We start from the raw sequence: 13,723 nt of genomic DNA, 5'->3' as shown, positions 1-13,723 counted from the left end.
TTTGCTATTTGCACATTTTTGTCTACTGTTCAATATTTTTATGAGAATAAACACAGTTGTTTATTCATTTTGCCTGTCTGGACTGATAAAGAATCCTGGTGGTTTGTGTGTTGGGTCTGTGAGTGCTTTCTGGGAACTGAGGGACCACTGGGAGCATGGCCTCCAGTAAGCTAGAAATCACTGGGGATAATCTGGGAGGAGACTCACCCAGAGCCGGCTGTGACTCAATCAGTGGGAGGAGGGTGTTAGTGTAGAGCACAAGCGGCAAGTGCAGGCGGACCTGAGCTGTGCTGGGGATAAATCCCCTGAGTGGCTGCGGGGTAACACCAGGCGGGTGGCTAGGCATTTCGTGCAAGTATGCTTTGTATCCTGCCAGCACACGACATACAAAATATTTCAGCTCCAGCCCCTAGCTCTGGTTGCTCCATCAAATCTCAGATCGCTTAGGCAAAGTAAGGGGGTCTTTTACTAAGGTGAGCTAGCGTTTTTAGCTCGCGCTAAATGCCGAGATGCCCATAGGAATATAAAGGGTGCCTCAGCGTTTAGTGCCAGCTGAGTTTTCACGCTAGCTAAAAACACTAGTGCACCTTAATAAAAGACCCCCCTAAATTTGAAAATGAGAATTACCTCCAGATTTTTCTAACAGCTTTAGATCAGTAAACCAGTCTGCAACTTTCTTAATTTATACAAACTTAACTGACCTGCATGCTGCTCAGCCTCTTCTGTAGGGTCTGGCAGCTTTACTTCAGTCCATGGTGGTGCAGACAATGAGGTTTTAGGAACATATCTATTGGAAAAAGACATCACAGAAAGGCAGTATATTAAATATGACCACTGAACCTTCACAATCAGACATTAATACCATTTATTAATTCAAAGCTTAAAAACCCCAGAACATAGTGATTCCTTTATAAAAATAATCCCCAACTACTAAAGTCTGTTGCATCTAATATACTAATATCTTTTAAAAGTAGATAAAAATCAAAAAGAATTTAAAAAGTTTGCAAATTAAAATAAACTGTGGCAGTAAGGGAGATGCGAAGGCGGTAGAACGAGAGGACATGAAATGAGATTGAAGGGGAGCAGACTCAAGAAAAATGTCAGGAAGTATTTTTTCACGGAGAGAGTAGTGGATGCTTGGAATGCCCTATCGCGGGAGGTGGTGGAAATGAAAACGGTAACTGAATTCAAACATGCGTGGGATAAACATAAAGGAATCCTGTTCAGAAGGAATGGATCCTCAGGAGCTTAGCCAAGATTGGGTAGCAGAGCCGGTGGTGAAAGGCGGGACTGGTGGTTCGGAGGCGGGGATAGTGCTGGCCAGGCTTATATGGTCTGTACCAGAGCCGGTGGTGGGAGGCGGGGATAGTGCTGGGCAGACTTATACGGTCTGTGCCAGAGCCGGTGGTGGGAGGCGGGGCTTGAAGGGGTTTGAAACATGCTCTTTCTAATGAAAATGATTAAAAAGAGCTTCCAGAAGGTCTTTTTTTGTAAAAGTGGGCTAAAAATACCCTATTTTTGGCATTTTTGCAAAAATCATCAACTTTACACTCTATTTGTGAACTAATGGAAAATATTAGGAGAATGAAATTTTATATTCGAAAACCTTGTGTTGATAAGTTGTTGTGTGCAAATTTTCACGTTTATCACACCTTTAAATCCAGAGATATAAAAAGCCAAACTTTACAATTTTTTCGAGCCGCAAATTTTTCGGACCAAGTTTGCTCCAAATTTTCTTCATGGAAATCGCTCATGAAATGTTTTTTAATTATTTTGTTTAATAGAGCGCAAAAGGTTGTACAAGATGGCCAAATTTTGTTTCTCTCAACAACATATTGCTGGAGATACAGAGGCATATTTTCAAACCACTTAGCCTTCCAAAGTTCCATAGGTTTCTATGGAACTTTGGAAGGCTAAGTGCTTTGAAAATATGCCTCACAGTGTCTCAAAGTTGCCGAAATCTCGGAGTCATACCATAGAAGGCTGCAGTATGGGGTCAAACAGATTACTATATCTCAGCAAGTATTGCATCGGCAAATGTAAAACTTTACCAATGTTCATTGGGGACAAGTATGAATGTTCAGAGAAAATTTCATCGAAATCCGTGATGGTCGAGCAGGAACCACCAGACCACTTGACATGGAATGACCCATCTCCCTCATTACTGGTTCCCTTCTAATCAAAAATATTGTGAATTGAGTCCTAGAATTGTTTGAGCAATTTGAAAAATCACTAGTTTAACTCAATAACATTACTTTCCTTGGCATCATAAACTTGCTGAAATTCAAATATCGAAAATATATAGGAATAGTATTTTCAACCTCAGTCTGTACTTCTGCAATATAACCTGCCTAATAAAAAAGGTCACCTGGCTACTAATACTAGCTTGTGCTCCTAATAGAAAGACCCATCTTTCAGACAAAGCACACAACTGTTGACATGCCAGCAACAGCACAGGCAACTAGGGCATGTTGTAGTTAAAATTAATTCACAAAAAGTGAGGAGAGTGGATGAGGATACCAAAAAAATATGTATTTATTCACATGAAAAATCAAAATTAAAAAATAACAAATTTGTACATAAAATGGGTCCATTTTATGTACAAATTTGTTATTTTTTAATTTTGATTTTTCATGTGAATAAATACATATTTTTTGGTATCCTCATCCACTCTCCTCACTTTTTGTTTTTTATCTCACGGTTTCGAGAGGGCGTTTACCTCCTCTTTGTTTTTGCGTTAAAATTAATTCACCATGGAGAACTTTGCTGAAGCAGGAATATAGAGCATGTTTCCTTCTACAGAATAACAAGAAGTGCAATGTCTGATCTGACCTCACCTCAGTAGTGCAACAAGTCTGAATATGAGAAATTCCTTTAGAATGAGGGAATTACATGAGCTGGGCATTGATGTGGAAGATAAAGACCACTTCCAGAACAATAAATAATTACACAACAAAACCACTCTCTCACGTCTCTTGCCTTCGGGGATCAATGACTCATACATGGAACATTCTTCAGCAAGAAAACAACAGGGCAACCGGTCTGCAAACTCCAATCTGGGAGCAAACCAAGCAGATCAATAGAAACACAAAGAAATATTTATTGATGACACTCAAACCAAGATAATGCCCGACACAGGCCATGTTTTGCCCACATAAGGGCTGCATCAGGGGCAAAAACCTCTTTGAAAAAACACTGCAGCATACAAAACCAGCACAATGGCCAAACATCTGTCACATCATTCTCCAGAAGATGGCAGCGCATACACAGCCACACGAAACACAACCCGTGATGCCTATCTTGGTTTGAGCGTCATCAATAAAGATGTCTTTGTGTTTTCTATTGATCTGCTTGGTTTGTTCCAATATGCTTCAACAAGACTTCTGCTGAAATTTTCTGGGTGATGACAATGAAAATAAGGACCACCACATCTTAATCTCTTGAAACCTTTGTGATTCTGAAAAATTCCTTAACACGCTACAAAATAAAGATCAACAAGCAAGTTGTAGATAATCCCTCTAAGTAAGATGATGAAGAATGCAGCACTCATGAGAGTAAGCTGCAGAAATATTAAATTAATGCAACAGAAAACATATCACTTACAGCTTGTTTGTTGATATCCAATTTATACATCTAAATGAACTAACACACTAACCCACAAAACTGTGCACAACTGTATGGAAACTAACTAATAAATCAGGCACCACAGGGTTACTGAGAACAATGGCTCTACTGAAATCTTGGATAAGGCTGACAAGAAAGGAGGGTCCAGAGAAAAACACCAGAATTCTAATCTTCAAGGCTGGAGACAGGGGGAGGAAAGACTACCTTAAGGTAAGGGCATTTTAGCTAATTAACTCGTCCCCCTCTACAATTCCCTATCACACATGAACTTTATTCTACCACTAGATCACTTTGTATTTGTTCATACCGGAACTGGCGATCAACTTTACGGTACAATGTAAGCCACATTGAACCTGCAATTAGGTGGGAAAACTTGGGATACAAATGCAACAAATAAATAAATAAAATGCTCAATTTTCTCATTAAGTGAGCATGGAAACAAAGGAGCTCCACACACAGATGGGCAAAAAGAAACAAAAGATATGTTGTCAAAGCAAATGCCTGCTCAAGTTCAAGGAAAACATACTGGAACATCTTCTTGGATTACATTTGCTAAACGGCACCATACACTACTGAGATGAATGTATCAATTTCCAATAAGTGTGTTATCAGCATGGAGAAATTGCCAGATATGAGAATAACTTATTTCATCATAAGTAAATTGTATGTGTTATGTAACAGAGCAGCACTTTTTTTCCTTTATGTTTTTGTTTTGCAGTTTTTTCTGTCTTGCCATTTTTTTCTCTCTACTGTCTTGTCTTTCTTTCAGCACACATTTGCAATAACTGACAATAAAAAGCACATACTGATTAGTCTCACAAAGACCATTTCCTCATGATATCTAAGAATAGTCTAGCAGATGGCAACATAGATCCAGGGGCGCCTCTATTTACACCAGTGTTTTTCAAGCGGTTCCTGCAAAACTCCCTAGTCAGCCTGGTTTTCATGCATAGTTATTGTGGACATCCTGAAAACCGGTATAATAATAACAACACTTCTATCAGACACTTACCATTAAAGTTCAGTGTGGCTCACAAAAGAATAAACTGGGTCACTTCCAGGAAGTCAAATATAATAATCAATAATCATAAAAAAATCACATAAAACTTTTCAAAAGAGCAAATAATTTGATTGGCTAAGAGATTCTGAAGCTGATCATTAAGTAATGCTATTTTATGCTACTTTACACCCGCCTGCAGCTGTATGGGGGGGGGGGGGGGGCATGAGGTGCTTCTGAAGTCTCTGTATTAAGCAGTATATTAAGTAATTAAATCAAATGTGATTGTTTCAATCGAATACCCTGATGTTAATGAATGCCAGCATCCTTGTAGGAAGTTCCTAATTTACAGCTGGGGGTTAAAGAAACTGAGAAGAGCAGTTTAGTCCGAGGCCCAGATGCATCAACCTTTCGTAAAAAAATGTAAAACGTAAAAGTCCTCAACAAATTTTAAAAAACGAAGAATGCACCAAAAAAAAAAACCAAGTCTTTAATGTTTGGTACGGTATTGTAAAGTACGATGCATTAAAGATACGTTAAATTGGTGTAATCCCTGTCGGTAATCAGCCCCTAAAGCATGCGCAGAGCAGCCAAGCGTTATGCTGGCTGCTCTGCGCATGCCACAAACGTCAAACCCCCCCCCCCCCAAAAAAAAGACACCACCACAAACAAGTGGCTCCCCGCTTTCCCCTGCATACAATATAAAATCTTAACAAACATCAAAAAAGGATCAGGAGGGGGCAAAGACACTCATCAGGAGCGTCCTGTATGGACGGCCTTGCCCCCCCCCCCCCCCCGCCTGAGGTCGCCGCTGCTCCCCGCTTCTCCCTGTATGAAAAAAAACTCAAAATAAAAATCAAACCTTTTGCAGCGCCGGGCCCCCCTCCCTTCCTGTCTCTCTCTTCTCCTTCTCCCATCACTGCTCCGCCTCCCGCCATCCTCCGCCCCCCTGAGGTTGTCGCCACCATTCCCCCCCTCCACCGGTCCCCCTCCTCCTTATCGGCCTGCGCAGCGCCTCTCACCTCTGTGTGAAGGCGCTGCACGGGCAGAAAGAACAGCTGATGCCTCCAGTCTTCGCATCTCTCCTTTCCTCCTGGGCCCGCCCCCGTCTGACGTAGGTTACTTACGTCAGACAAGGGCGGGCCAGAGAGGAAAGGAGAGATGCGAAGACTGGAGGCATCAGCTGTTCTTTCTGCCTGTGCACCGCCTTCACACAGAGGTGAGAGGCGCTGCGCGAGCCAGTAAGGAGGAGGGGGGACCGGTGGAGGGGGGAGCGGCAGCGACAACCTCAGGGGGGCGGGGCACGGGGGCGGAGGATGGCGGGAGGCGGAGCAGTGGTGGGAGAAGGAGAAGAGAGAGACAGGAAGGGAGGGGGGTCCGGCACTGCAAAAGGTTTGATTTTTATTTTGAAGTTTTTTTTCATACAGGCAGAAGCGGGGAGCAGCGGCGACCTCTGGCAGGGGGGGGGGGGGCAAGGCCGTCCATACAGGACGCTCCTGATGAGCGCCTTTGCCCCCTCCCGATCCTTTTTTTTTTCACTTTTCAATTGATGCAGGAGGAGCGGGGAGAAGCAGCGAACTCGCGCGTTTTCGCCCCCCTCGCTTTTTTTGGGGTGGTTTTTACATAGAAGATTTTAGTCGGACAGACCTGTCATTAGCTTTCCGGCAGTTTTCCAGCGTTAGGGCAGGCGGAAAACTTTAGTGCATCTCATTTCAATAGGGTTTCTACACAATTTGCTCATCTGCATTCTGTTTTTGTTTTCTGCTAGCGTTGACGGAAAATGGCCTTTAATGCATGCCACGGTTCAAAAATTCTTCGTTAAAGGGTCTAAAGTTTAGTGCATCTGGGCCTGAGTGTTAATTTGGGCTTAACTGTAAGTTTTGAGAAAGGGGAGCTATCTTATTATGCATGTCTGTAAAAGCATCACATACAGTAGGCACTACACAAGTATTGTTTGCTCTTGACCCCCACCTAGGCAGATAACTACCTGGCTCTTTTCCCCCATCTCTGGGGGAGGTCAAGGGAAAGAAAACTCTCAGACATCATTTTTAGTTATTTAAATAGCAAAGGCCTTTGCGGACAGAGTTAGGGTCCACTTAATCACAGTGATTTAACTTCAGACTGCTTCTCCCTACTCAGACAACTTTGTCCTTTTATTAAACGCATTAAGTCATAGATTAACAGGGTAAATCTGAAATTATAATTCAAAACCTCATCCATAATCTGCACACTTCCTATCTAGTTTGGTTGAGTGGACAAAATCTACGACTAAATACAACAGATCTGATCAAATATACATGAAATTAGAATATAAATACGATGACAGGTTCATTTATTCCAGGACCCTAATCTAGAGATGTAACCAAAAGCGTTAACAGTGCCAACTATTAGGCATCATCTCTTTAACAGATTTTTTGCCATGTTAATGAAAGCTTAGTGTGTGCTATGGGCCGCGCAGCACTAAGCACACACTATGCTTCAATAAGCATGGTTCTTTATTTCGGATTTCAACAAATGCCTCACACTGCTACCTATATGGCTTATTAGGAAGAACTTTTTCTTCCCTAGGATGTATACCAGTTTGGTTCCCATTTTACAGGCACTCATATTCCCCTTATATAGTACAAATTTATGCTGGGGTTTACTAAGCCGCTAGCATGGCTAGTGTGTGCTAGTGCCGACAGCCCATTCACTTTGAATTGGCTGTGTCAGCAATGCTGCACGGAAGCAGCTAGCATGGTTTAATAAACAGACCCACTAATGACACACATTACAGATGGGTTGTGTCCATCAACCAGCAGAGGGAGATACAGAGCACACTTTTTTCAGTGCCTCATACCAGCTTGCTCCACTGCCTCTCTTCAGTATTTGAAGCTTCCAAAGCAGTATGGCAAACCGCAATGGGAATAACATGAGCTTTCCTCACAGCGAACGATGGCCCTACAACAAAGGGCATTAACTCAGAATGGAGGGAATGAAACATCCTCCCGGAGGGCATAAACTCATCCTCCACTGAGACATAACTGGAGGGAATAAACTCATCCTCCCGGAGGGAATAAACTCATCCTCCAAAACATGAAACTGGAGGGAATTAAGTCATCCTCCTTTAATTGAACAAGAATCCTGAAGACTGTTTTCCGACTTTCTCCCAAGGACGGAATCTCCAAGAAACACGAACAGAACTTGAAATAGATTTACAGCAGATAGCATCAGACAGGGAGGGATCATGGCTGCATCTGCTATGATTAAAGGAAAGAAAATTATCACGGTAAGAACCTAATTTTCCCTTCCTTGTCATCAAGCAGATGCAGCCATTACAGATGGGATGTATCAAAGCAATCCCTAGATAGGGTGGGAACAAGCCACACCACGCGCCAGCACTTGTGCTCCAAAATGTGCGTCCCTCCTGGCAGCCACATCCAGCCTGTAATGTCGGGCAAAAGAGAGCTTAGAAGCCCATGTTGCTGAACTACAAATCTCTTGAAGAGAGAGTGCTCCAGTTTCAGCCCAAGAAGAGGAAATTCCTCTAGTGGAATGCGCTTTAAAGGCATCAGGTGGAGGCCGGCCGGCAAGCAAATAAGCTGAAAAGATAGATTCTTTAAGCCAGCGGGCAATAGTGGCTTTAGACGCAGGAGACCCTCTGCGAGGACCTGATAGCAAAACAAACAGATGATCAGAGGTCATGAAAGAGTTAGTAACTCGCAGATACTGCAGCAGAGTCCTGCGCACGTCCAACAGGTGCAATTGCCCAAAAGATTCTGGAAACTCCTCCTCGACAAAGGAGGGCAAGAAAATAGGTTGGTTTAGGAGAAACGCTGAAACCACCTTAGGCAAGAAGGAAGGCACGGTCCGAACCGTGACCCCGAACTCTGAAAACTGCAGAAAAGGGTCTCTACAGGACAGCGCCTGGAGCTCTGACACCCGTCTTGCCGAAGTAATGGCCACTAACAAGACGGCCTTCAGTGTCAAATCTTTCTCTGAAGCACGCCGAAGCGGTTCAAAGGGAGCACCCTGAAGGGCCTTCAGCACTAGCCCCAGGTTCCAAGCTGGACAAGGTGCACGCACGGGAGGACGGAGCCGAAGCACCCCACTAAGAAACCGTGCCACATCCGGATGAGCAGCTAAAGACACGCCTTCAACCTTGCCACGCAGGGAGGCCAACGCTGCCACTTGCACCCACAGGGAATTATAGGCCAAGCCTTTTTGTACACCATCCTGCAAAAAGTCTAGAATCGGCGAGACAGGAGCCCGCAGGGGTGTGATCTCACTAGACTTCAAACTGGCGCCAAATCCTGGCATAAGCCACGGAAGTGGAACGCTTGCGGGCTTGCAGGAGAGTGGTAATTACTTTATTGGAATAGCCTCTGCCTCTCAATTGCGCCCTTTCAATCGCCATGCCATAAGACCAAATCAGCCGGCGTCCTCCATGGTCACCGGACCCTGTGACAACAGGTTGGGAACCAGAGGTAATTGAAGGGGATCCTCTATGAGCATCTGTCGGAGGTCCGCATACCAAGGCCTCCTGGGCCAATCCGGGGCGACGAGAACCACTTCTCCTGGATGCAGCCGAATCCGCAGGAGCACTCGCCCTATCAAGGGCCATAGAGGGAACACATACAGTAGGCCCGGAGGCCAGGGTTGAGCCAAGGCATCCAACCCCGCCGCACGAGGATCTCTCCGTCTGCTGAAGAAGCACGGGACTTTGGAATTGGTGCTAGTCGCCATTAGATCGATCACGGGCTTGCCCCATTCGGCACATATCTGCAGGAATACATCGTCTGCTAGTTCCCACTCCGCTGGATCGATCTGATGCCTGCTTAGATAGTCGGCTTGTACGTTGCTCTGACCTGCAATGTGAGCTGCTGACAGGGACTGTAGATACAGCTCGGCCCAGTGGCAAATTTGTTCGGCCTGCGCGGCTAGAGCTCTGCACTGAGTGCCGCCTTGTCGATTTATGTAGGCCACTGCTATCGTGTTGTCCGACATCACTCGGACAGCCAATCCTTCCAGGGTCACTTGAAAGGCCAGAAGCGCCTGAAACACCGCTTTCAACTCTAGGCGGTTGATGGACCACTCTGACTCCTCGGGTGTCCATAGACCCTGGGCATGCTTCCCCTTGCAATGTGCGCCCCAGCCTTTCAGACTGGCATCTGTCACCACTAGGCACCAATCGGGGAGCACCAGCGGCATTCCTCGCCGCAGCATGCTGTCTGAGAGCCACCACTCCATGCTGAGTCAGGCCGCAGGGAGCCAAGAAAGTCTGCATTGGTAATCCTGAGATACTGGAGACTATCTTTGGAGTAGAGCATACTGTAGAGATCTCAGCGCTCTCGCCCAGGGCACCAGTTCCATGGTGGCCGTTATCGATCCAAGCAGCTGGACAATGTCCCAAGCTTGCGGGCGGGGCATCCTCAGGGGCAGACGGACCTGATTCTGAAGCTTGCACCGCCTTTGCTCGGGTAGGTACACATACCCCGAGGCTGTGTTGAACCTGGCCCCCAAATATTCTAGAGACTGCGAGGGGGTCAGGTGACTTTTGGCCAAATTGACGACCCAGCCCAGAGATTGAAGTACTGAGACCACTCTGGCTGTTACATACTGACTCTCTGCAGCAGAGTTTGCTCGAATGAGCCAGTCGTCCAGGTACGGGTGAACCCGAATACCCTCTCGCCTTAGAAAGGCAGCTACTACCACCATAACCTTCGAAAAGGTGCGGGGAGCTGTGGCGAGGCCAAAAGGCAAGGCCTGAAACTGGAAATGCTTTCCCATCACCGCAAACCTCAGAATCTTCAGGTGCGGGGGCCAAATTGGAATGTGCAAGTAAGCTTCTTTCAGGTCCAGAGACGTGAGAAACTCTCCTGGCTGTACCGCCGCAATGACGGAGCGCAGGGTTTCCATGTGAAAATGCCGCACTCTCAGGGACTTGTTTAATTCTTTTAAGTCCAGAATAGGGCGAAAAGACCCTCCTTTTCGCGGCACCACAAAGTAGATGGAGTAGCGGCCGCAGCCGTGTTTGGCGGGAGGTACCGGGGACACGACCCCTATCTGAATCAGACCTTGTAAAGTCTCCTCTACCGCCACCCGTTTGGCGGCAGAACCGCATCGGGGCTCCACAAACACGTCTCTTACAGGGGCGTCGAATTCTATTCTGTAACCGTCTCTGATCAGGTCCAAGACCCACTGATCTGAGGAAATGTTGGCCCACTCCTCGGCAAAGAGGGAAAGATGTCCTCCGATGACAGGACTCGAGGAGAGGGCCGGCGCACCATCACTGAGAGGGTTGCCCCTGAACTCCAGGCCTTGAGCCAGTGGCTGTGGAACGTTTGTCCGAGCGAAAGGAGTTCCTCTGCTGAAAACGGGCACGAGAAGTGAACCCAGCAGAACGCCCCAGGCGGTACCTTCGAGCTTCACGGAAGCGAGGTCTGTAAGAGGAGTGGACCGCCGCACCCTTAGAGGAAGGCCGAGGCCTATCTTCGGGCAAGCGCTGGGGTTTAGCCTCACCCAGGCCCTTCACAATTTTCTCCAACTCCTCACCAAACAGGAGAAGGCCTTGAAAGGGCAACTTCACCAACCTTTGCTTAGAGGCCATGTCCGCCGCCCAATGCCGTAGCCAAGAAGACGGCGAGCCGCCACTGCTACTGCCATGTGTTTAGCCGAAGCTCTGACAATATCATAAAGGCCATCAGAAAGAAAGAACAAGGCCGACTCCATCCGCGGAGCCACATCTGAAAAGGGCTCCGCTCCATCACCGGGCTGTTCCACTGCCTGTTGTAACCAAGCCAGGCAGGCTCTAGCAGCATAACAACTGCATGCAGACGCCCGAATAGTGAGACCTGCAATTTCAAATGAACATTTCAGTGCTGATTCCAGTCTACGGTCTTGAAAATCCTTCAGGGCAACACCTCCGTCAACAGGGAGGGTAGTTCTCTTTGTCACAGCTGTGACTAGGGCATCCACTTTAGGCATAGCAAAGCGAGCCATATGCCCTCACTCAGAGGGTATAATTGCCCCATAGCCCTGGAAACTTTCAAAGGTCCCTCGGGGTCAGCCCATTGAGCCGAAATAAGCTCTTGGATGGAGTCATGCAAAGGAAAGGCTCGAGCAGGCTTTTTGGTACTAGCCATCCTAGGATTCACAGAGGAGGCTGTGCCACTGGCAGGGTCCTCAATAGAGAGAGCCTGCAGGGCATCAGAAATAAGCACTGGCAGCTCATCATGGTGGAAAATCCTCAACACGGAGGGATTGTCCAGATCCTGAGTCATTTCTGCACTAGACTCTGGCTCCTCAGACCATGAAGGCCTGCCAGAGTCCTCCGAATCCTCGCAGCCCGACCACGGGGGGAAAATGGAGGTGCAGCACTCTCTGAAGGGGAATGAGCCCTTCTTCGCTTCATATTCTGCCAGTTATCAGGGAATAACGCCTCAGAGGGCATACCCAGGCTAGAATCCACCCGGGAGGGGCATTAGAAGAGGCCCATGCCGGGCTTTGTGGGAGAGCTCTTTTAAGCATGTATGCTTTATGCATTAATAAGACAAAATCAGGGGAGAAAAACTCACCCTGGGCACCCGGATCTCTGCCGGGGCTAGTAGCTCCCATATCAGCCTCACTCCGAGGCCTCCCCCCGGGCTCAGGACTCTCCATCTCAGCGGAGGTCGCGCCATGTGGTAAATTCAAAATGGCGCCCGCTGCCAGCTCAGAGCGCGAAGAATCGTCGCTCGCCATGCTCGGGCTGGCTCTAACGTCTGTACAGCACGATTTACAGAGCCCCGCTGCTGATCTGCGCTTGCCACACTTGGAACAGCGTTTTACTGTCTCCGCAGCCATCGCCGAAAACGGCGGTAAAATTCAAAATGGCGGTTCGAGCCAAAATCCCCCCGATCGCGGGCCCACCCCGGAGGAGTCAGAAAACACTCTTACCTCACTGGACCGAGTATCACAGCTTCGGTCCCACAGAAAAAGGCAAGGAAAAACCTCTGTTCCTTTTTTTTTTTTTTTAACGCTGTGAGGAAAGCAGATGTAAATAGAATTCCGGAGGCTCAGGTGAGTGGGAAAGGCAGGGAAAGGGCAAACCTATGTGCCTGCATCCACTGTTGGTGGGGAAGGACAGGGAAAGCTAAGCAATGTGTCCACATTCACGGAGGTATGGGTAAGGCAGGGAAAGGGCGAACCTATGTGCCTTTAAAGTGAAGCTGCTATAGCCCCCAACACCCCTGCTAACAACTGGCAAAAGCATAGGAGCAACCTCCAGGCAGATTTTAGATGGAGCTCGAAGAAGCTGCAGCCACTCTGCTAGGGGAGATAGAGAATACTGAAGAGAGGCAGTGGAGCAAGCTGGTATGAGGCACTGAAAAAAGTGTGCTCTCTATCTCCCTCTGCTGGTTGATGGACACAACCCATCTGTAATGGCTGCATCTGCTTGATGACAAGGAACTTACTTTGTACCTCAGGCAATGGAGGATTAAGTTGACTTGTACAAGATCACAAGAAGCAGCAGCAGGACTTGAGTTGGGTTTCTCTGGTTATAAGCCCAGTGCTCAAACCATAGGCTTAGTCCTCCATTCCTCCAATACAGTATCAAACTTGTGAACCACTAAGCTGTTCCAAAAATGATATAGCCTATAATAAGCTATTTGTTTAACCTTCTTCTGCACAAACTAGGTAATTTAACACTACGCTGAGATATGAATTTGGAAAATTTTTAGATACCTAAAGGTAAAACACTTCCAAAAAAGTATAGCAAAGCCTGATCCCCATCCATAACATGGTGTTGACCCTCTACGCAATAGTTACTGAACTTTTCACATTCTCCCAGTAGGGTCTAACACAGAAAACCAAAATATATACTTAAAACAGTTTTAAAAGTGATCATATAACCCAACGTGGCCCTGCTGTTGAAAGAATAGCAAAGATGGGATCAAAATAGGTGCTATAAATTGAATGTATTTGATCATGTTAAGAACCACAGTTTATTGGCTGTAATATTTAGAAGATGAGTAATGATGTTTAATACTTTATAATTATTTCTAACTCTTGTGAACTTTAGATTTTTTGCAATATGTGTTATTTTAATTTGGATGTGATAAATTTGCATATAAACAAAAT

At 46.3% G+C, this 13,723-nt stretch overlaps 1 protein-coding gene across 1 annotated transcript in view; it reads right to left on the bottom strand.

The window, feature by feature from the left end:
• Positions 1-13,723, bottom strand: part of MRPL21 (mitochondrial ribosomal protein L21) — a 113,546-nt gene that overhangs the window by 95,873 nt on the left and 3,950 nt on the right. Inside the window, exon 3 of the mRNA XM_030199510.1 lies at positions 702-787. Coding sequence (XP_030055370.1) covers positions 702-787 — 86 coding nt within the window. The remainder of the gene's footprint in view (positions 1-701; positions 788-13,723) is intronic.

This window comes from Microcaecilia unicolor, chromosome 4 (genome assembly GCF_901765095.1).
Source record: "Microcaecilia unicolor chromosome 4, aMicUni1.1, whole genome shotgun sequence".
Lineage (NCBI taxonomy): Eukaryota > Metazoa > Chordata > Amphibia > Gymnophiona > Siphonopidae > Microcaecilia > Microcaecilia unicolor.
The sequence above is the reverse complement of the archived record's forward strand: the minus strand, read 5'-3'. Positions and strand labels throughout refer to the sequence as shown.